The 25,453-nt window shown below is 39.9% G+C and overlaps 1 protein-coding gene across 3 annotated transcripts in view; it reads left to right on the top strand.

The window, feature by feature from the left end:
* The window catches only part of LOC124132696 (beta-1,3-galactosyl-O-glycosyl-glycoprotein beta-1,6-N-acetylglucosaminyltransferase-like), a 35,224-nt gene extending 10,569 nt beyond the window's left edge, over positions 1-24,655 (top strand). For 2 of the 3 annotated variants that reach the window (XM_046496757.2, XM_046496755.2), the window contains exons 2-4: positions 10,087-10,809; positions 19,493-19,725; positions 20,693-24,655. In XM_046496757.2, the coding sequence (XP_046352713.1) occupies positions 10,091-10,809; positions 19,493-19,725; positions 20,693-21,030 (1,290 nt within the window). In that variant the 5' untranslated portion in view covers positions 10,087-10,090 and the 3' untranslated portion in view covers positions 21,031-24,655. Of the gene's footprint in view, positions 1-9,460; positions 9,539-10,086; positions 10,810-19,492; positions 19,726-20,692 lie in introns of those variants that run through there. The other variant, XM_046496756.2, reaches the window with a different exon arrangement.
* The last annotated feature ends 798 nt before the right edge of the window (positions 24,656-25,453 follow it).

Genomic DNA, 25,453 nt, shown 5'->3' with positions numbered 1-25,453 from the left:
CATCTGACTTATAAATAAATAAATGCTTTGTTTCTGGTGATTGATGTCGTCTAGCTGCTACATGAAACAAAATGGATTGTCCTTGCGATGATTTGGATATGGAATGGCTATCTTTCAATACTAATAACGCAAGCGAAGAAAATTAATTCTGTAAAATTACTGAGGTGAACGAAATTGATTTATTGAGCGATATTGACTTCGATGCCTAATTGTTTTCGGAAATAACAGGAATCTTGCACCAATGACAACAATGTCGTACCCTGCTCAGATGTGGCCGCTGACAGAGCAAACGAGACTGCTCCTGATCAATCCCAAACTAAAATCCAATTAACTATCGCATCGGGGAAAAAATCTAAGATTTTGAGAAACCATAAAACATAAAAAGGTAAGGAAAGAGACTTAAATTTAAATAAACCCCAAACTTGTTTTATCGATTGGTCTGACTGACTGATGTAGGAGATTTAACGTGCGCTTTCCGACTGTAGCGTATTACAGCGATTGATTGGTCATCGGAGTCGAGAAAATATCCGTAGACGGAATTAGAAATCTACTATTCCGGTTTCTGAGTTGGCCGAGCTTCCTCGTGCATTCTAGGCCGAGAAGCGGTGACACATGAGGAATGACGGCGCACAGTAATGAAGCTGGCATCAGGTCATACAGTAGGTCCATCTCAGGTGATAAGAAACACCAGCCAAGCAACGTATTACAGCACACGCGACAAACCCCAAACTCCAAATTAAACACACCCTGACGTTGAAATTAACACAAAAACTCACAAGTTTCAGATCACTCGGTTCAACCCCCACCAGTCCATTCCGCATCGTCCGAATAGGTTTGCGATTATCCAAACACAAGCACCACATTCATAAATCGGTGATATTCCCAATTTGCTAGTGCCATGAGAGGGCTCACGCGTCGGGGTGTTTTCCATAACTGCTCCATGAACGTCATTTTCAACAGCAGTAAGTATAAATTTCATCCTCATGCTCCCGTTCGACTCGAAATACACCTCTTTACAAACTTATGTGACGTCATGTATAAATACGCGCTTGAAAATTGACCTCGCCTCGGTGCATCGAGGTCATGTTTATATTTTTGTTCAACTTCCTGTAACCTGTTTTTAAGATTTGATTTATCCCAAATGTTGTTTGTAAATTTGTTCAGAGAATGAAATTATGTTGACATATTTCTAGATTATGTTGTATATATTCAAAGAACTATTTTCCTTTGCGTAACTGAGTATGAGTGGGGAAATATATGTGACCGAGAGCCGGTGTCAGAGAGTGGAATTTCCCCCCTAGCCGAATAGTAGATTTCTAATTCCGTCTACGGAAAAAGGGCTATATAGCCAAATTTTCCCCGGAAAAGGGGCTATATAGCCAAATTTCCCCCGGAAACTGGCTATATAGCCATACTTCCCACGGAAAGCACACTATATGGCCATATTTCCTACCCGGAAAATACACTACATAGCCAATTTTCCGCTTTGGAGTCAGATTTCCCCCATGATTGAATATATGTCTATTATCAAAAGTACCTAGATGTACAGTTGGCTGATGGAGTAATTTACAAGAGAAACCATGAATAAAATCTTGTGTTTTTTTGCGCCATACATTCTTAATTTTAATAAATAGAGGATAGTTCATGTCGACAGTAAGATATGGCGGATCTGTCACTCGACAGAACAGATCAGCCTTTTGTCACTGACGAAATGATATGTTTTATTTATTATATATTTATTTAGTAGGGTATGTGTTGTTGTTTTTATTTTTATTTTGTTGTTGTGTAATTGAGGTAAATCAACGAATCTAAAATCTTCAAACTGTCTTCAGTAACAATACGTCACATTGCTAGTTGAAACATACTTTGCTAGTTGATTTCTATCAGGTCTGCACTGTAAACTTGAACGGTAGTCGTTCTCCTTATCATGGTTGCAGTGACATATCACTTTTCTGTCATCGAGAATCCTCAGTCGCTCACTGCCAAGTGCGTGCGTGCTCATGGCGTTTCTTGCCCCGATCAGAGGTCCGTATATTTTGCATTCCAGAACTTCCCAGCTACATGTGAAATATGCAACCAAAGCTGCCTGTCAGGCGCTAGAAGATTACCCATCACATTACCATTACCATATTAACTCCTTGGTACCAATTTACTGTTTGTGGACAGAGGCATATATAACCTTTTATTCCTCCATAAAGAAGAGTAAAAAAAGAAGCGGAAAATAATAGATGAACATTTATCAGAACAACATATTATTTTGCATTAAATATGCAGAATGGTAATGCAGATGTATTGAGAGTTAGTTGAACACCATTTTAAACATTGGCTTGACATATTTAACACACACTCGTGCAAAGTCATCAGCATCTTTGTCACATAGTCTGGCATTCAGTGAGCTTTGCTGAGTCCATACCATGCAGGTAGCAGCTAAAGTCGACATCACCGATATTGATCAACTCCATCCAGAGCTGATCCCGAATGTCACACGTACATTCGCACTCAACAACTGCATGTGTCACTGGATCACTCAACAACTGCATGTGTCACTATCAGGCGCTAGAAGATTACACATTCACATTACTATTACCATATTAACTCCTTGGTACCCATTTACTGTTTATGGACAGAGGCATGCATGAACAAGATCACTTGCCAAAGGTGACGCCGCAAGTTTTTCAACTCGTGTTTCAGTGAAGATATATACGTGAGTACTGTTTACGTCATCTGTTCATTTACCAACTGATGAGCGGATTCTGTTTAGTGCACAGGGTTGTGAACTGCAGGCTATGCTTGCGACAACACTTTTAGGACCTGTACTAATGCCAGCCCTTAGGTTAAATAACTAAAATAACTACAGTGGCTAGCAAAATCTCAGGATGCAAATTCAACAGTCTGGACTCTCTTTACAATCAACGTGTTTTACAGCTTGCAAATAGAATTTTAGATCAACCAAATCACTTTTTATACCCTTGTTATGACGTTTTGCCATCTGGAAGAAGATATCGTGTACCTTGTTTTAAATCAAATAGAGCCAAATCTTCATTTGTTCCCGTTAGTATTTTATTTTTAAATGATGAACCAAGTCAACCTGTCTCTTAATCACTGTCTCCGACTGTTTTGCTGTTTGTTGATTCCAACACACCCTTAATCACTGCATTGTAGAAAATCACTGACGTGAAGTATTTACGAGTATCCAGCAACAGTTCATAAATAAGTTCTCTGGCATGAATAACAAGTGGCAAGTCAGAATCGTCTATGTTTTCAACACTAAACTTGTTATACAGGATTCCCAAAAGCTTGTTTTCAATTGAGACACGTTTAACTCCAATTTCTGTCAAATATGGCATGCAAGATGTTCGCTTTTGCCATTGGTGTTTGATCAATGTTTGTTAAATGGTGCAGTAGGTTATGTTTTTTAATACTGCATTGAAAAATCGGAGGGATATAGGGGAAATTCGCAAGCTCGGAGGTTCACACAGTTTAACCAGCGCTTTTAAATCGTTCACACTTCAATGAACCCATCCAAACTGACGTTCAATTCTTAAATGACATCATTTCTGGAGATTCGAATTTGAGATCGCAACTTACTGACGTCATATATTGGACGACGTTATTAGATATGACAGTCGGTAGAAAAGAACAGATAATCGACGCAAGGATTGTGAGAAAATGCGGGAAATACCAAACTTAACCCACCTATTCATAAAATGGACTTGTCCGACATTGCCGAGGTGGGATTCTATTCAGGGAGTCATCATTATAAAAATTAAGGCAACTTTTTTAAAGCTTGTATACACTTTCTCATCATCCTTAAAGAGGTTGTGCATAATGTTGATAAACAACAAGAAATAAAAAACTCGCTGTCGTTATTTATCTTACAATGAAACACAGCAGGGAGAATGCGCCCCTCATGGTTTATTCTCCCTGAAGTGTGTTTCATTGTACGATCGACCCGTCAAGATTCCGGGGTGGAATAGGTCTTCAGGACCCATGCCTACCGTGAAAGGCGACTGACAGAGAAAACTTTCGAACTGATTTGTAATTAAACAGAGAAAACATTCGAACTGATTTGTAATTAAACAGAGAAAAACTTTCGAACTGATTTGTAATTAAACAGAGAAAACTTTCGAACTGATTTGTAAATAGATAGATGAAAATCTATTCTGTTCATCAGTACACATGAGAGTAAAAAAACTGTTATCTATGTTTTTTTGTCCTGGGAATATTATTTAAAATTATCTCAAATGTGCGGAAGCGATTATTTTGTGGTGGGTTGACATTAATGCATTCTTGTGTTAGGCGCTGACTACAGAAATGGTGCTCAAAGCACACGGGACTTGTCAAGGAATCACATTCGTCATCACTCGCCCCTTTCTGTAACCTGCAAGATGACTCGTCCCCCTATCGATGAATGTGAAAATACGACACACCAATCAGAATGCGCGTATTACTTCAAGTACTTCAAGTCAAAGAATCTCTTAAGAATAATTTACGATTTTACTTTTGTCTTGCATTTAAAAATATACTCTAGGTACAGTTAAATGTGTTCAATTATACTGTATAAATACCATAAGGCACGATGTGTTTTAAATCGCACCGGGACGATATATTTACATGGGGGAAATATACCGTGAATCATTACGCAACGAGATGACAATTCTTTCAACTTTGCCCGTTTGCGCTTAGATGGAACCCAGTCGCAAAAATGACCACGAGACAGGCACGAGCGCTATTCGGCTTGTCCCGGAATAACACGAGTTGGTCACGAATGAAGGAAACGGTGATACACATTGGTTTAGATACATATGTATTTTCTCCATACTGTTTTAACATTAAAAGGTTTTGGTGCAGAAAGAAACACTGGGAATATTTGGAATACTTATTCAAAGTTATACGGAGTAAAGTATACCAATTAAGAGGTAATTAATACAGTCAGAATATGCGTTGTAAATCCTACATCATATATTTTCAGAGGTTTTTAAAGAAGTGACATACAGAATGTTTGATATCGACGAACGGGATATGGGAACTGCATATATAGGATCATTGTCATTAGGGACCAACGATTTGATAGGATGGCTTTTGTTTTTGAAAAAAAAATTACCCCAAAGGATTCTGTTTTATTTTTGTTTTACCTTACGCCTTACAACAAACTATATTATTATCTGGTCAATTCCGAGACAAAATATGTTCCCACACCATATCAAAAATGACAGGTACCTTAATTGTCTACGATTCGGGTAAGAATTGGTCTTCAACCCATACTGTTGCTAACTGACTTAACGGGATCAGGTGATGAAGCTCGATGACGTGGTTGATACATGTCATCGTTTCCCAATTTCGTAGGTCGACCCTCATGATGTCATCAATTTCCTGGTTCAGACTTGATTATTTAACAATCGAACAATTGTCTGCTTCGAAATGTATAATTCAGCAGATATACAATGACGAGTGAACTTAGTTACAGGAAAATGAGTTTATATGTCCTTGAAATACGTTATATGGATAATTACCTTAGCTTAACAGGTATAACCTAGCACCTGGACTATACACTTACAAAATGAGTGAGCAGTACAAGTAATAATTACAATGCAAGCTGTTACACGGATAGCTCTGCCCGTATTGGCAACTGGGGTTTTCGGGTCTGATTGACAATATTGTGCAGTGCTGACCGCCCCGTGTAGTGTGATATTATTTTCTGGGACAGTTAATTATTAACGGTGTTATAATATACAAAATGCAATAACACGATGCCAGTGCAAGGAGCGCGGTACTAGACGATGAAACAAACATGTATGCTTATATCTGGTTTGATCTTGTAAGTTTCACATAGTATGCGGGAAGATGCATAGTATGCTGAACTGCCGATAAGACGAACCCGTCAGCATGCCCACTTTAAACACTATGTATCTTATGAATATTGATGCGCATTATGAACTTATGGATATAGCGAACATCGACAAAACGAACTAGCTCATATAACGAACGCGGCTATGTCGAACTTATGACATAACAAACTAACTCATATAACGAATGAACATGATATAGCGATCTTATTTTATATACTTTTGCAACCTGTATTAAGAACATGGATATATCGAACTTATTTAATAACGAATATGAATATATATAGAACTTGAGAACTCCGACATAACTAAATAACGCATATGACGAACTAACGGATATATCAAACTAATGGAAAAAGCACACGGGTATATCAAACTAATGGATTGCAGAACTAACGGATATAACGAATATCACAATCAGCTCCGACATTATTAACCAATTATAAGATCCTCAACTGACATATTTGTAATAGCCGGGCTAAAGAAAGTATAAAAAGCACACGGGTATATCAAACTAATGGATTGCAGAACTAACGGATATAACGAATATCACAATCAGCTTCGACATTATTAACCAATTATAAGATCCTCAACTGACATATTTGTAATAGCCGGGCTAAAGAAAGTATAAACTTGAAAGTTGGATTTGACTATGAATTACAAACTTGATCAAAACGTTACTTGGCTGAAAACAGCCGCTGAAACACTGGAAACTTAAAGGGCAAGTTCACACGGAAATTAACCTATTTTTCTTGTACATTTTCCACATTAAAAGTGTTAACCTAGAAGTGTCATAGACAAAAATATAAAAATATCACAATTAATTAACATATTTTTCGCATTAAAACGATTTATATTTTTCACATTTACCAAATGTTCTATTTCCACAACAAAAACACCATGGCTTATGCCCCTTGCAATATGACGTCATTGGTGCCAATTGATAAACATTATGACGTCATCATGCTTTGTTAGAGCCGCTTCACGTGGTGTAGGTCTAGGTGTGTGGTTCTAGCGTCTCAGATGCCAGCCAGCAAAGTGTTATGCTGAGTCACCACTGCGCCGGAGTGTGTCGTAGGCCATGTTGTTTTACAGCAAACTGGTACTTGATATCTTTTGCGTTGAGAATAGACAGGGACCCAGTTGAATTGGCACCAATTACGTCATAATCTAAGGGGGATAACTCAGGCCTGTTTAGCTCGAAAAACGAAGGCCTCATAACGGCATATCATTTTCACACTATTGTGAGCTTCCTACTTTCACTGTGAAAAAAATGAGTGTATATTTTCAAACACAGATACTAACTAATTCTAAAATTGCGTTTTGTTTAGAAAAAGAAAGAAAGTAATTTTTGCGTGTACACTTCCCCTTTAAAGTCCAAAACTCAAAAAGGATACCCTTTTCAACTACATCACCATCCAAAAAACATTTCTCGCTTGTTTCATTTTAGCTACCATAAAATATGGGTGCATACTTTCTTTTCCCCGGTAGTAAATGGGCATGTTTCAGTGGAACCGCTTACATCTGATCACCGTGCGTTCTGTGGAGGTACCAGACTTGCTCAGGTTTGCATTGTACGCCTTACCATTATCTGGATCCTATTGTTGACCATATAACGACTTGATTCATGTAGCGCTATGTTCGTATCCAGACTCCATCTCCAGAATACCATCTCCCACTGGCATCCATCCCCCAAACCTAACAGTTTCACTATTCATCATTCGACATATGCTATAGAAGGCTATGGATGGATGGATGCATGAATGCGTGGATGGATGGATGGATGCATGCGTGGATGACAGATGGATACATTTCGAATTTTGAATCCGAAGATGACAAAACATGATTTATATTACTTGAGTATATACAATGAAAGCATGTGGAACAATAGTCATGACAACACAATTTACAATGTACATGAGGTATTTCTTTAAATTCCATATAACAAAGCAAAAAGATAGTATGATGTATCAAGTATCATAATCAATTTCGTCAGTTAAGTCATGGACATCTGCACCGGGAAACATTGAAAGCCTATCATCGGCGTCAAGCATGTCTATTTTTACATATACATCGACATCATGTTTATCAATTAGACATGAAAAGAAATGTCAGACATAAAAAAAATCACAGTGCAAAGCCATATGGCATTGTCATAGCAATGACAATGTTTGCATTCTTTCGACACTTTGCTCTTTATCCGATTTAATACAAAGCTGCAGGGGTGTCTTAAATGAGAATAGAGATACATCATATCACACTTGGACCCGTTTGCGTGGATCGATGCTCATCAAGTCAATCCCTGGATTGTCTGGTCCAGACTCGATTATTTACAGACCGCCGTTATAGACCTGGAATATTGCTGCGTGCGGCGTAAAACAACACACAAACAAAACATCATATAGGGAACATGCGTTTGTAAGTGTGTATGAATTTTATGGTATCGTGGGAGATCTGGTCTCTGTGCTAGTCTCGATCCAAGTGTATTGTTCATTTGATTACAATAGCTCGCCCAGCAGATTTATTTGAGAATGAACCGCAGTCAATATATTCTTTGACACAGATGTTTAAATGATGGTTTTACAGTATATAGAAGGTTGCTGCATGCGCTTACCGGCCGGTTAATATTGACAATAGTATTGTGAGTACTGAAAAGATCCTTTGTTATAGGGTTATAATCGTTATTACAGAGCCTTCATAATAATGGTATTCTACATGGCATTGTTTCTGCTTCTAGATCCAGATCTAGATAGTACTAGAATCTGTACTTTAGTAAGAAAGGGTTATCCCAAATATAACATTTATTACATTTTACGACTTCCTAAAATAGCATTATGTGTTCATGTATCTATAAAGCCATAGCCAAAATGTCAAAGAAGGACTAAATGAAAGAGGTGAGGTGAGGTGAAATGGGGTTTAACGTCGCGTCCAAGATTATTGCACTTATATAGCGACGTGCATGTACGTGTGTGTGTTTGTGTGGCTGCTAGCTCACTGAGATACGATGCCGCAGTTTAACATGAATACCCCACTCAGACACAGTATACTGACTCCGAGCCGACCAGTCCTTGTGTTAGCCCCTTAATGCCGAACGCCAGACAGGGTAACAACAAGTACCATCTTATAACGTCTTTTGGTATGACGCGGACGGGGATCGAACCTCGTACCTTCCGCTCTCCGGGCGGACGCTCTACCACTAGACCACGGAACTAAATGAAAGATGTACACAGATGTATTACATAGCCTCAATAATAATTGTAATCTACATGTATCTATATAGCCATAGCAATATTGTCAAAGAAGGACTAAATGAAAGATGTATGTGAAATATATCACTGACAGTAAGGAGGTGATATGATGTAGTATACCCATCCAGGTAGCTGATATAGACAACTCTTGTTTGATGCATGGCATTGGTAGTATCGTGGTGTAACTGGTAATGAATGATTGACAACCCACAGTGAAGTAATACATTCTTTGAATAGTAGCAGGTGCGCGTCACTTGATTACTATCGCGGAAGATGAAAAGGAATATTTTCAACCTTGCATTGTAAATAATACTGTTGGACATTATTTGTGGAGGCATTTACCGAGCAAAAACATTTCATCAGCTTATATAGCTTATATGTGTGGATAATTGACGGGATACAGGCAGCGAGTGGAGGAGAGATGCGCCGTTTCCATGTATACAGGTTAGAGATGTGTAGATAAATGAGATTTGCTGCGGAGATACACAAGAGGTGAATGGATGAAAGTGGATGGGAATGAGAATGTGGATGTGGTGCGAACCGTGGTGTGAGAATATTTTACAAAGTGTGAACAGGTAAGAGATGTTAAAAGCACAGGTAAAATATGACCAAACGGCCGCGTCATAGCCCGTTGAAAGATGGTACTTGTTGTTACCCTGACCTTCGGCATTGATGGGATAAAACAAGTACTGGTGGGCTCGGAGTCAGTATACTGAGTGGGGTATTCATGATAAACTGCGGTATGGTATCTCTGTGGGGTAGTTCTTAAAAACAGTATTACTCAACACACACACACACACACACACACGCACGCACGCACGCACGCACACACACGCACACACACACACGTGCATGCACATCGCTATATAAGTGTAATAATCCGTTAAAAACCATTTCACCTCACCACCTCACCTCATGACAATTAAGGGGGTGTGGAGCGAGATCTGAATTCATCTAACTTTGTATTATTTATTTGGACTTGTTCGTTTCAGAGGAATGTGGAGGAGGAAACTGGGGATTGGATTGTTAGTCTCGCTTTCATTCTTCATCGTGCTGGTGGTCTTTGATGACGTGTTTAGAAACGCCGTGGGTGTTGGCAGAATCTCATACAATGTCCCTGTCTACCTCGAAGAGAAGGACATCGCCGCTGTCAACTGTCAGTACCTCTTCAATGGAAATATAACCGAAATACAGAGAGCCAAATACAAAATGGCTCGCGATTACGACTACCGGGCTAACATGGACGACGCTTACCTCAGAACAGGAACGAATGACTGTTCTAAGTTTAAACAGGATCGTTTATACATAATGGATGTGTCTAAGGAAGAGGAGGATTTCCCCATTGCTTTCAGTATTGTTCTTTATAAAGACGCTCAGCAAGCTGAGAGGTTATTACGAGCTGTGTATAGGCCAAACAACCATTACTGTATACACGTGGACGCTAAGGCGCCGCCGTCGGTGCACGCCGGCATGAGGAAACTCACGGAGTGTTTCGACAACGTCAATATGGCGTCCAAGACGTTGGACGTTGTGTGGGGAGAGTTTTCGGTACTTGAGGCAGAGCTTGTGTGTATTAATGACCTGCTACGCTACAAGAAATGGAAATATTTTATCAACTTAACTGGTCAGGAGTACCCCTTAAAGACGAATCTGCAGTTGGTGAGGATACTGAAGGCGTATAACGGCGCCAACGATATTGATGCGACCGTATCAAGGTAACGTCCTAGTGAATGTGTGTACAGTTTTTGAGTAAGATAAATGCTGTTTATAGCACTGTTAAGCCATATCAGAGCAAGACCGCCTCCATGCTCTAGTGGTAAAGCGTAAGCCGGAGGGCGGAAGGTCGGGGGTTCGATCCCCGGCCGCTTCATATGAAAAGACGTTAAAAGATGGTACTTGTTGTTACTCTGCCTGGCGCTCGGCATTTAGGGGCTAATACAAGGACTGGTCGGCTCGGAGTCAGTAAACTGAATCTGAGTGGGGTATTCATGTCAAACTGCGCCATGGTATCTATAAAATCGGCATTAATCCGGGCTAGTACAAGCAGCCACACACACACACACACACACACACACACACACACACACACACACACACACACACACACACACACACACACACACACACACACACACACACACACACACACACGTCGCTACATAAGTGCACTAATCTTGGACGCGACGTTAAACCCCGTTTCACCTCACCCCCACCATATCAGAGTAGGGGTCACCAACAAAACTGCCTAAGCATTAGACCATGATTGACTTCGTATACGAACGCACTAGACGCTTGACCAAGCGATCACATAATCGACACGCTTACGATAATATAATAAATTGGCATTGGTCACGAGTAGCATAAACTTTCTTCTCAACTCATTTTCTTTCATGATATCAAGTATGTGAACAATTAATTTTATTTGTAAAACCTGCGGCCAAATAATGTTTTCCTTATCGTTGTTAGTGAGTGAGTGAGTGAGTATGGTTTTACGCCGCTTTTAGCAATATTCCAGCAATATCACGGCAGGGGACACCAGAAATGGGCTTCACACATTGTACCCATGTCGGGAATCGAACCCGGCTTATCGTTGTTAAAACATCACTGACTCCGCCCCAAAAAATTCAACTGCCCGGTCCAAACAGGTTTTCTCATTACATTCATCATCGCACGAACTAGTGAGTTAGTTTGTCACTGTTAAACGCCCGATACTGACATTGTATATAACGTTTCGTACCCGCATACAAGACTCTACTAAACTGCCGAGCAAACGAAAGTACACACCCGTGTTTAATGGTGGCTAAAAGTGAAACAAACAAGAAATGGTTATTCGATGGTGATGTATTTGATACAGGTATCATAGTTGTGTTTTGGACCTTCAGGTTGCAGTGTTTCGGCAACTGATTTGATAACGTTTGAATTTTTTTGGTCACATTCAACTTTGATGTGTATACTTCTCTTGCCCGGCAGTGCATTTTACATAGTCTGATTTTTATATTGGTCCCAATAACATCACGATAACAGATGCCATTGCATGTTGTATACTCCCCAGGGAGCTGAGAATGATTGTTGAGTGCACACTGATCTATTGACGGGGGTAATACATGTCTAAGCGCTTAGAGCATGCTTATTCATGGAGTACAGCACCATATAAAAGGACTATTATTATTTTCATCATCATTATTATTATTATTATTATCATTATTATTTTCATTATTAGTTAGATAACATCAGAGAGGTCGTTACATTCGTATGGACAGAAACATTCCTATAATACATGGTGTTAATTTCATTTCCCCTTTGTAAGAGACGTGACGAATGCCAATACATTTAAGCAAAGGCTCGCGGCAGCAACGCTAATGTTGCTTTGTGAAACGAGATCACTATTGCACAAAGCACTGCTGTTACCATAACTCCACTATACTAACACAGCTAACACAGGTGTAACCACACAACGCTTTGAGAGACGGGACCCCGCTAACATTTGTAATGCTCCTATTGTATAGCACTGCAGCCTGTAATTGTTAAATGGGTTTGTGTATGAGGGCAACATTACATAAACGTATTGAAATGGAGTTTTATGATCATTACGTCTGTAGTTTTGTTATACAGTTGAGACATATGTTTCTCTCCTACCGACATAGTGAGAGACTGCTACGCCGACCTCCTATAAACACCTTTAACCACTGTTCTCGTACAGTCTAGTCTGTCAAACTAACTCTATTTCTGAGGGATGGACAGCTACTCGAACGTATATAAACAGAGCAGCCAAGGATAAAATGAAATCATATAAATATAAGAAAATAGAAATCATATCAATACAAAAACAGAAATTATGTGAACGCCAAACTCACAATAGATATGTGTACCCTACTCACACACAGGAGTCCCAAAGAGGGACAGGTCAGCCGAAATTGCTTAGGAAGAAGGCGACCTCTTAAACACTTAATGCAACAACAACAACTCGTACAGTCTTGTCTGTCTCCCAGATCCTTGGGACCCGTGAAGATCCGGAGTAGAATAGGTCTTCAGCAACCAATGCTTGCCGTAAAATGCGACTATGTTTGTCGTAAGAGGCGACTTACAGGATCGGGTGGTCAGGCTCGCTGACTTAGTTGAAGCATGTCACCGATCCCAACTGCGTGGATCGATGCTCATGATATCAATAACTGGATTGTCTGGTCCAGATTCGATTATTTACAGACCGCCGTCATATAGCTGGAATATTGCTGAGTGGGCGTTAAACAACGAACCAAACCAAACCCAGATCCTTGAGAATACATTTTCAAATGAATTCCACTCAAATCTAGAATGATTTGGCAAGTCAAGATTTCCCCAGCGGTAGGAAATACGTATTGTTCTGGACTCCATTGATTTTACGTTTTAATACCTAGATACATATTTCTTTATAAGATACAGTAAACCACGGTTATAACGAACTCAAAGGGACTACTAATTTTAGTTCGTTATAACCGTAATCCATCACGGTGGGGAAGTGTTTGTAGCGCTTCTGACTACACGCGTATCCTAATGAGATTCTCAGGATATCAGAATCAGAATGAATTTCTTTATTTCCGTACTGATGGAGGCCACAGGCCTATAGTACATTTATGAGTTGTACATTCAGAGTAGTAGAGTCTATAACATAATACTTTTTTGCTGTGTCTCATTGCATGATAAATGTACATAGATACATTTTGTAAAAAGTAAGTACTTAGAGTTGTTTATCAGAGATGTGAATTTAAAGAAATTGGGATTGACATGGTAATATTCAGGTATATACTTAGCCCTTAATGTTGCATAAAATGGGCATAAAAGAAGGAAGTGGTATTCATCTTCAATGTCATACCAGGATATAGTCACGATATGGCTGACATACTGCCGATGTGACTATACATTTTAACTCACTCACTCACTCACTCCAAGTTGATGTATTGGTGTTGAGAGCTTGTTGCACGTGGGTACGAGAGCGGAGAATTTTTAAAGACGCTGAAAACAAAAACAATACTTCTTCACGATATAATATTTTATGAAACGGGAAATTGGGTTTTGTTTTCTCGGACGGGGAGATATGTATTCAAGCCGGTGAATGAGTAACTAGGGGACCATTTCCTTATGAACGGAACATTAATTCAGCACCGCGGGATATAAGAAAATATACAGATATGTCTAATCACTGGCTTTCAACGTTTAAGTATGATCTTATCTATATTGGCAACCTCTTAGAAAAAAACGTTTTCATTCCTCTCGAGGATAGGAGCTTGTCAAGGTCACTTGGATAGCAGCAACCCTTGCTTTACTCTAACAACGTGGAATGCTTAAGGTTACCTAAATTTAGATAACTACCGAACTAGTCCACATGTACCGATATGTGTCGAAACATGACTTAGATACCGCATACTTTGATGTCAGTTATCATCCGTCATTAATTGCGGTATGCTCATCCCGCTGCGGGCGTTGGTGCATTAATCACGCATCGGTGCTTGCTGTTCGGAACACTTCGCACGACAGTGATGAGGATCGATGAACGGAAACATAAGGACAGGTTGTAATTAGTCGGTTTGCTTCTTTTCCCCATCCGCCCCCAGTGCCAGAGTTAGGCATGTGGTGAGCTGAAGTTAAATAGGAAGGCTGCGGTTATAACAGCCAAGACAGATCACCTATTTTAAAATAATACCCACTAGCCGTTACAGATTAACAAAAACAAAACGTTTCCATTACCCAATAGAAATCTCTGCATAAGGCAGAGTCGATTGTACGATTCCGACTATATCATGAGCATGTGTTTATGAATCACTAGCAATACTAATGATTCCAGCGAAAAGGTGAGCGAATCCTGCCCCACCGGTGGCACCCGTCACAAATACATGCAATGGCAAGTCAATTGTTCAACTGAAAAGCCACGGGACCATGTGGTACAAGTCAACATAGGGAATTGCATAGGACATAATTTTTGTCACGGATGAGGAATTTGGAAATGTCCTCCACATGTCTACCATAAAACTGTTTGAAGGCCTTGAATGCTGAAACCTTGATGAGCAAGAGTCGTATTCACATGAAAAACGTAGCGTTCTTTAACTTCTTTTGAGTAGTAAACATGAACATTCCAATAATTGTGTGGTTTTTCAAAGAGTGATAATCTGAGAGTGAATGCTGTCTAACGCCGCAATATTCAAGCTATTTCACGTCCGCCTGTAAAAAATAGAACTTGTTGATGTTCAGGACTTTCCCACCACATGCTGCATTTGCGTTTTCCAAAAAATATCCTGATGTCCCCCCTGAGGTACAATGTTAGTTCAATGTCCATCTTGATCACCGTCTTCTGTAGGGGGCACGGGTGGCCCAGTCGTCTAAGGCGCCGCGATGCGCTGTGCAGAGTTGCGTCCCTTGGGCACGCCAGAAACCTATGATTGTGGCTTCGAATCCCGGTTCGCCCCAATTATGTTTCTAGGTTTGTCAGCACCATACCCGTGCTCGTGGGTTTCACCGAAGTGGTAAACGTCTAAGACCTGCATCACTTCGGGCTTTCATCCCACATTAAGCTGACACGCCGCGATATAACTGGAATCCTGTTAAAAGCGGCGTTAAACCAAACTCACTCACTCACTCACTCACTTACTCACTCACTCACTCACTCACCGTTTTCTGTATAAACTCTTGTAGTCTGTCTCAAAAGACCCTAGATAACTTATTAAAAGAAACATTGCCTCAGCCTGTAACTTTATTTCTGGGACTATATGTTTAAACCACTAGGAAAGACAAGTGATGTGTCCTCGCAAATTTTTGGTGAAGAGGTGAAGGTCAAACGGTTTATGATGTTATTTAATTTTATTTGTAATTAACTAAAGATGTGACTAAAAGTGTGACTAAAGGTCTCAATTCAATAAACTGACCTTTGTCCAACGTAAAGGCCGTCAGATGTAACATTACAACTAAGTTTTGAATTCAAACAATACTTTTCAATTCACTTTACCTGATTTCCCTCACCGTCTGTCACATGTCTCAAGGTAAAGGTCAAGGGCAGTGTCATGAACCTTCACGATCAGTTTGCTGTCAGTCTGAATTAATTGATTCTGAGATATTAAAAACTATTTTCATATCGTATTCGCCTCATTTCTTCATTAAGTATGCTATCAAAATTAATCATATGAAGCTATTTATAAAATCAGCGTATGTTTGTGGCGTGAGGAATTTCACTGGCATAACAGTTGTGAGATGAACTCATCAATTCTTCTCTGAAATGGCTTTATATTCATTTTTGAAACCGAATGAATAATTGTAATAAAACATTAAGGAGATATGTTGACGGCATCATTGTATTGGAATCATAATGCACATCGAAAAAAGTCATATAACCAAAGAGAGCAAAATATTACAAAACTCTACAAAATACTTTTTTATTTAATAGGCGTTTCCACAAACAACGGCTCATGGTGTATAACCCTTTTCACGAACAGCTGGTGTCATCACTAATTTTGGGCGAACCATTCACATAATTTTCACCGCTAATTTGACTTTCACGCCTAATGAAACTGTTTGGGCGGAAAATCGAGACGTTGGCGTTTACATTTACTTAATATAAGCGAAAAACCCCGTTTCATATTCATATATATTATGCCAAAAGCAGAGGCGAGTGTACACTTCCGACCATATGTGAATTCAAAGTATGCGTTCATCATTCACAATCACATAGCGTCAATACCAGGTGTTCGCGAAACAATGGACGTATCCTGCCCCACCCAACCAGCTTGATACATATACATATTGATATATTGACATAGGAAGAATGTATATGGCGTTTATATGTTTAGCGTGTTATGATACAAGTGGCCCAGTCGTCTAAGGCGCCGCAATTTGCTGAGCAGAGTTGCATCCCTTGGCACGCCAGAAACCAAGCTCCTTCCTTCTCCGTGACACCTTCGTCACACTCTCGGTAACATCGAAGGGGCGAAGAGTCATGCAGATTTCGGTCGACTGCAGGATTTGCAAAGCATGTGCACCGCTAGCTCGTTGTCAACAGATATTTTCTAAATCTTTTCATGTTTTTAATCAAGGTGCTCACGTGATTTGATGCACTTCGCGATGTAAGACCCGTTTTGTCACAATATAGATCTTGATTATCGATCAAATCGTCTTGACTGGGCGCCACCGTTTTGTTTGAATCAAATGCAAGTGATACGAGAGGTGGAATCTGATTGGTCCATAGGAGAGGCATAGAAGGAACATAACTCGTAATAGCCACTGGTGTCGCTACGATCGGGCCCAGGAATTCCAGCCTAGTTCGGCAAGGGTGGAAACTGGACTTTTAAAGTCAGTTAACTCCCTTGCCTCGGGAAGATGTCTGACACCGCACAGCAGTAATCCTGCCAGGCAACGACGGTATGTTAAACGAGCCAGACAATCAAGTGATGGACCAAAAATCCAGTCACCTTCCAAGTATTTCGAAACAAATTGTCGAGGGGCCTGCATGACATGACAGGTGTTCGTTGTTAGCTTCCACCTCTGTTCTCTGCAAGCTGGCGAATTCCTCTCGTGTGTGCTCAACGAAGGGTTGAAGAGGTTTTCATTGATCGTTGACTATAGATTGAGCGAGAACGGTGTCATCTGGATTCGGGTGTGACATGCGCCTTTATGCGACCATCAACGCGCTATCAACATAAGATAATAGGTTATACTATGGAAACGAATCTATTGATTATCGGAAACTGTGACAGAAGCAATCAAATGTCGCGAAGCAGAAAGTTGTATTCAACTCGACTTATTGGAATTCAGTAACAGGCTGCGTTAGAGGTCTGTATTTTATGACGCTTCTTTCGCCAAACATGAATGATTTTACATCCGAAAGAATGCTCCGTCGCGGATAAAAAATATTCTTTTTCTGCTTTAGGGAGTGCCTCTTGGATTCGGATTCCAGTTCTGGGTCTGGGCCAGGCAAACCGATGGTTGATAACATGCGCAAAACGGTCCACGATGTCGGTTTACTGTGGCCATCTGATCCTCTTTTCCAGGCACGGGAAGCTATTCTGAGTCGGGTTCAGATAAAACCAATACATCCCGCGAGATGCTAATACCGTATCAATTATAAGAGGGAGTGTGAGTGTGGTTTTACGCCTATTCTTAGCAATATGCCAGCAATATTGCAGTGGGGGACACCAGAAATCTGTCCATGTGGGGAATCGAACCTGGGTCTTCAGCATGACGAGCGAACGTTTTAACAACAAGGCTTCCCCAGCGCCCCTCAACGATAAGACAAAACACAGGTGCCTATGTAAAGACAGTCAAGTGAAATTCTATGTCTAAGGGGCGCATGTATGAATCGAAGTATTTAACGAGATCAGCAACGCAGCTGATTGGCATACTTAATGTGTCCAGTAGACCATTGGAATTCAATTGAATGTGCGCCTGTGCTCATCCTTTGAGTACCAAGCGTGTTATATCTTCATTTAAACTCTTTCCCCGTGAAGATCCGGTTAAGAATTAGTCTTCAGCAACCCATGCTGGTCGTAAGAGGCGATTAACGGGATCAGGTGGTCAAACTCGCTGACATGGCTATTGCATGTCATCGTATCCCAATTGCGTAGATCAATGCTCATGATGTCAATCACTGAATTGGCTGGCCCAGACTTGATTACTTACAGACCGCCGGCATATAGCTGGAATATTACGGCGTTGAACAGCAAAAAATCTTACTCTGCAAGGTTCTGAGCCTAACTACTAGGTATGTTAGTGTACTAGCACTATATAACCATCCGGACCATCCTTTAAGTACCACGATGACTACTACCACACCTACCAAGTTTTAATATTTCCGATGACCGCCTCCGTGGTCTAAAGGTAGAGCGTCCGCCCGGAGAGCAGAAGGTCCGTGGTGATACCAAAAGACGAAAAACGATGGTACTTGTTGTTACCCTGCCTGGCGCTCGGCATAACGGGGCTAAAGCAAGGACTGGTTGGCTCGACGTCAGTATACTGTGTCTAAGTGGGATATTCATGTTAAACTGCAGCATGGTATTTCAGCGGGCTAGCTCTATAGAATCGGCATTAGTTCGGACCAGTTCAAGCTGACACACACACACACACACACACACACACACACACACACGCACGCACGCACGCACACGCATGCACACACACGCATGCACACGCATGCACACGCATGCACGTCGCTATATTAGTGAAATTATACTGAATGCGAAGTTAAACTCCATTTCACCTCACTTTTAGTATAATATATAAAATAGTAGTTGGCGTTTTTGCTCGGAACCAAGTCTAGTATGATATGTGCGTAATGGTTCGTTGGATAGGGACCATCGCTATTTGCGAATCATGAAATTTGTCCATGGATCAGAAAAACCCGTGTGAATAATAAAGAGCTGTGTGCTTTGTCTTCCCTTTCAGGTACTTTGAGAACCTCAGAAGGTGGTGGCCCGCCGGCAGTCCACCCCACGGAATCCGACCAGTGCAGGGAGCGGTCCACATCATCGCCAACAGGGACTTCGTGGACTATGCCATAAACAATCAGGTTGCCAAGGATTTGCTCAACTGGGTTAAACAGACCAAAATTCCGGATGAAACCTTCTTCTCCACACTCAACCACAACCCTCAGCTCCAGATACCGGGAACCTACATAGGTTAGTTAAATGAAGCCGCTGTGTCTTAAATCATCATACCTGCTCGGTGGAAGAAAGACTGTTGGCTAAAGTGTCATATCTCCGCATAGTGTTAAGGGGTGGTGGAGCAGTAAAACAGATTAACCGATGGATCAGGCTCCGGTTCGATGCCTGTCATTGACAATGATGACCCCGCCTTGAAACGGCTAATCTGCGTCGAGTTCAGATAAAACCAAGACATCCCGCGATATGCTATACCGTATCAATGATAAGAATGAGTGTGTGTGAGTATGGTTTTACGCCGATTTTAGCAATATTCCAGCAAAATCACGGCGAGGGACACCAGAAATGTGCTTCACACATTGTACCCATGTGGGTAATCGAACCCGGCTCTTCGTCGTGACGAGCGAACGCTTTAACCACTAGGCTACCCCACCGCCCTTAAACGGTTTGAATATAAGCCGCGTAAAACATATTACATACATTTATTCATTAATAAATGGCATAGTTTGAATTTTCTATCTTTATATCCCCCGGATATAGCTTGATTATTATAGACTGGCCCATTAAACAACAGTCAGGCACTCTTTTTCATTAAAACAAATTTAGGGGCATGGATGGCCCAGTCGTCTAAGGCGCCGCGATTCGCTGTGCAGAGTTGCGTCCCTTGGGCACGCCAGAAACTTATGATTGTCGGTTCGAACTACGGTTCACCCCGATTATGTTTCTAGGTTTGTCAGCGCCATACCCGTGCTCGTGGGTATCACCGAAGTGGTAAACGCCTGAGACCTGCATCACTTCGGGCTTTCCTCACACATTAAGCTGTCACGCCGCGATATAACTGGAATACTGTTATAAGCGGCGTTAAACCCAACTCACTCACTACTACACTTTGACCACGGTGACGTCACTAATATACAAGTACTCAGTCACTGATGTCACAGTTGCGTCTGTAAACCTAGCTAACGAACTGATCTCATCCCTTCAGGTGTCCCAGAAACTCACCCCAAGATCAAACCCTTTTTGGCCCGCTACAAGATCTGGGACAATGGAGTCCACTTCTTCATGGACGACTGTCAAGGCAAATACGTCCACCACATTTGCATCTTCGGCGTCGGCGATTTGTCCCGCTTCCAAAAACGCCAAGAGTTATTCGCCAACAAGTTCCACATTGACTTTGAGCCCATCGTTTATGAGTGCATGGAGGAGAGATACTTCACCGCCGTCAAAGAAGAACAACGAGGGGTCGTAGACTTTGACATCACATTCTATAGATCTGTGGGGTTCGTCCTTCACCAAGTGAAACCCCGGTTGGATGCATTGTGATATTAGCCAAATTGTAGACTTAAATTTATTAATTTATTTGTTGATCTCATCGGAAAGGTTCCCTGCATGTGCTCTACTTTATACTGATTATGCGACATCTCTGTATATCTGTGGGTAAACCTTTTGCTGCAATGTGTATCTTCATTTGTGAATGTGTTTCAAGCCTTAGGGTAAACATTTGTTGGTTCGAGAGCTGTGAAACCACATGAGTGTACCTCCATTGTGCATTTACAGTATGTTCATTGTTAAATTTACTTCAAGGGCAATTTGTATTCGTGCAAGATCTCTAGGAGTGAAACCATATGATATACGTAATGCGTTAACACTATTTATTGTTAAATGTGTTTCAAGAGCAATATGTATTGGTGCAAGATCTCTAGCAGTGAAACCATATGATATACGTAATGCGTTAACACTATTTATTGTTAAATGTGTTTCAAGAGCAATATGTATTGGTGCAAGATCTCTAGCACTGAAACGATTTGATGTACGTAAGGCATTAACACTATCCACCCATAGCAATAGGTATAATTGGTTTAAGATGTCCTGAAACGATATGAATGTATGCTGTGCGTTGACTCTATATTCCTTGTTAAATGTGTTTCGGGGGCATTATGTATTGGTTCAAGATGGCCTGCATTGAAAACATACGGAAAAGTCAAATCGAGAACTCGAAAGAAACATTTGAGACTAGCCATGAATATATATTTGTTAAACACTGAACGTGTTTATCAAGCCTTGCTCGCGAGGATCGTCCCATGCGTATGGGAATGTTTAATATATTTGATTTATTAATTTCTGTATTCTAGTATAACGTAACACTTTCTGCAATCATTTGCACACGTGCCCCGTATTCATTAACAAGAATATATCCTGACTTCAGAGAAATATTCGCAGTCGTGTTTTTATCACGCATAAACTAGCCCATAACATGGTATGCAATCCATCAGCAAGATATATACTCATCGCCAAAAGAAGCACGAATACCATACATGTTGGTTGATATATGAATAATTACACATATTCAAGAAATATAAACGAACATACTGAGATGTTGTGCACACGACGCTCATGAACGCATCACATGTGACGTCATATATCCATGACTCGAGGTACAATTTGTCTCGTAAAGTTTGGAAATCACGTGCATCATATTGTAATAAAAATAACGACACTGTGTGATAACACTTGACTTGTATGTATATAATTAAATATGATATATTTGATAATATTTCCATAGAAAAATATGCACGTGGCCTTAGGATTCTCATGACTTTGTATGTTCACGTTTAATGTCTTCCCATGCGATTGTGTTTGGCATCTCTTGCTTGCAAGTTCTATTGCATCCCGATGTCACACCCAGACGCCATTTTATGCCACCTTATTGGGTGAGCCTGCACTGCACAATCACAGGTCGTCTTCACATGCTGTGGTATACAGTTTGCCTTTTCGCAAGATATTTAAAGGCCTTAACTGATTTTGTGTTGTGTTGCTCTTCAGGAAACATACACCATTGTACTTGTGATGTTATACATTATATTTACTTATACCTAAATACTCTTGATATGATGTGTAACAAGGGTTCCTCAAAATCGGTTAGTTGTATACCAATTCATCATTGACATTGACAATAATTTTAGAAATACTGACGGGGTTAACATTAACGTGTTGACTCTTTTGTGAAGGAATCCGATATTAGAATACAATAGAAATCATTACTCCTACAAGGTCTCGTGCCAAGTTAACGACTGCACACCCAACGTGGAGTACATCGATTTGGCAACACGTTTACCGACATTCAAATTCGGAACGAGAAAACCTCACGTAGCAATGATCGCAAATGTCCATTTTTAGTACAGACTATATGTAATAAATCTTTGAAAGGCATTTAGAAGTGATACACATAAGGAAGATCTACGGATGTCAACTTCTTTTATTATGAGGAATACAACGTTTCGCTTACCATTATCGAGTATACGCTTACCATTTCATCACCTAATGACGGAGTAAGCATATACTCAGAAACGTTATAAAATATATGTAATATGTAATATATGTTATATGTAATAAGATACTATTATAATCATAGGGTGTCATTCATGCCAAATGGCATCACGTACTGTTATTCTACTCGTACAAATTTCTGTTGTCGGCAATTCTCCTATTCCTGTTGAAATAGCAATCTAAAAAATATCCTTAGTTTCATGGAAAAAATATACAGAGCAAGGTGAAACGAGATATATATGTTTGAAAGCTCAGATAGGATTTTGTTTTGTAAAACATATGATAGATGGTAAACTTTACACAAACACTGTTAATCCACTTTAGGGTGTGTGTTGAATTTGGAGTCCGTATTTCAGTAAATCATATTTGCGTGAAAATACCTAAAAATAATTACGCTTTATTCAGATGAAATAGATAGATCCCTTTGTCAAAATATAGGATTATTATTTCAAAACCATAGCGTTCACTAAATAGGATGGGATTTCCAAAAAGTTGTTTTGAATTATTCGCATTTGTGAAATGTGTGGTGGGTGTACCCCAGACACAAGTAAGAAATAAAGCAATATTACGCTTTAACTTTTAAATATAATTGATTTTTGTTTGCAGGTGATCATTATATCCATTTACAACAATGCACGGCCTTGCCTTAATGCATATTGCAAAGCCTTGTTATGCTAGAATACTACCATATTGCCCGTTAAATGTTATCTCCCATAAACTGGTGTTGCTTGAAATGACACCATTGGATAACGTCACAAGTGTTGATGACGTCACAAAATATATGATATCTTCGTGTGAATCTTTTCCCTTATCTACCACACCCGAACTGTACCCCACCTCTGGATCTGGTGTAACGCTGGAATGATGGAGGTATCCCCCCCCCAAGCGAAGTACGTTTAGGGTGAGTTCTTGATTAGTGTATGTGTGTTCAACCAATTCTTGTGTCAATCTAATTCCACTTCGTGTCTTTTATACTTTGTCCAAAGATATGTGAACATATTTTCAGGTATTCACAGATACTATTTTAACGTGTGTGTGTGTGTGTTACATAACATTAAGACTTTAAAGTAACTTTCACTATGTCTATCTGGGAATACTTTTGTTCCTTGAAAGGTTATTTTAAACATTGATCTACACTTTTTTTAATAAAAAATACTCAAAAAATGGCATTTACTCATATTATTTGTGTTTTCCTAAAGTAATTACTTTAGCAATCGTTCAATGTATATATTGAAAATATGTTGTTAAATTATCGATTACTTGCTTTTTTAATACTTTTTTCAATGGTATATTGATACAAGCATTCTTGCCAAGGACGTTCAACGTACAGGTGACATTTTGATATTTATGTTTCACTATGTAAAAAAACAACAATTAGCTTCTTCTATTGAGATTATATTTTGTTTGAATTTATGATTTTAAGCAAAAAACCTTGTTAAAAATATTAATATGTGATTAGAATTTTGAAATATTAGTAATCGTTGGTTTTGTATATATTGCTTAATGTGAAAACATTTTGGGATATCCACGTTTACTGATTACGACGTTTAGATATTTCACTTTGTTGTTTCACATGTCTTCTCAATTTTTTACTTCTATATAAATAAATGTTCATTCATCAGTTGTTTGTGTATATCAATGTCTCTCTTCTGCTGTTGTTGTGATTGGCTTTGTTCGTTTTGGGCTCAGCTGTTGCCTCCAGAGAATGCAGTCCTCTATCCCGTTACTTTCGAACAACGTATTCGGTTAATTCAGTCTGTGATTTTGTACAATTGGATCAACACTTTGGACCTCAAAGATACGTGGGAATCGAACCTGCTCGGACAGGTAAACACCGTTGTCGAAACAACCAATCCAGTGAAGCTGCCCAGTAGAACAAACATTATGCTCTCGAAAACCTCGTGAAGATCAGGGCGAAGATCTGGCGGCCAATTCAGGAAGCTGTTTTAGTGCTAAAACACTCGTAATTCCCATACCCCAACTCAGGACTGAGGATTGTCGAAACCCAAAGTTTCCAGTCTCTTCTGAACCAGGTCTCGTCTGCTTCCCTGACCCGAGAGACAAAACATTACAACTTTATATTACAAAAAGGAGTCCAACTTAAGTTTAGAATGATTTTGCCCAATTAAGGAGTGTTCTGTGTTCCATTTGGAATTAAATTTTTATTTTTATTTTGTAGATATATATTTTCAAAAAAGATAACTTTATTTCAGGGATTAAATGTCAGTCCACGCCAGGTCAAGCTAAACGAAGATGTTCAAATAACAACACGACACTCTGAAGAATGATGTCAAAATATATGCACACAAAAAAGATTTTGTAGAATATACAATTTAGTCGTGCGGCAAAGAGTTCATTTAGGATTTACGTGCAGAAATGATATTTTAAAGATATATATCATTAAAGCTGTGTTAGGAAG

The sequence above is a fragment of the Haliotis rufescens genome, unplaced genomic scaffold (assembly GCF_023055435.1).
Source record: "Haliotis rufescens isolate VD_foot unplaced genomic scaffold, xgHalRufe1.0.p SCAF_7, whole genome shotgun sequence".
Lineage (NCBI taxonomy): Eukaryota > Metazoa > Mollusca > Gastropoda > Lepetellida > Haliotidae > Haliotis > Haliotis rufescens.
Note: the sequence above shows the minus strand (reverse complement) of the source record. Positions and strands in the feature narration are given on the sequence as shown.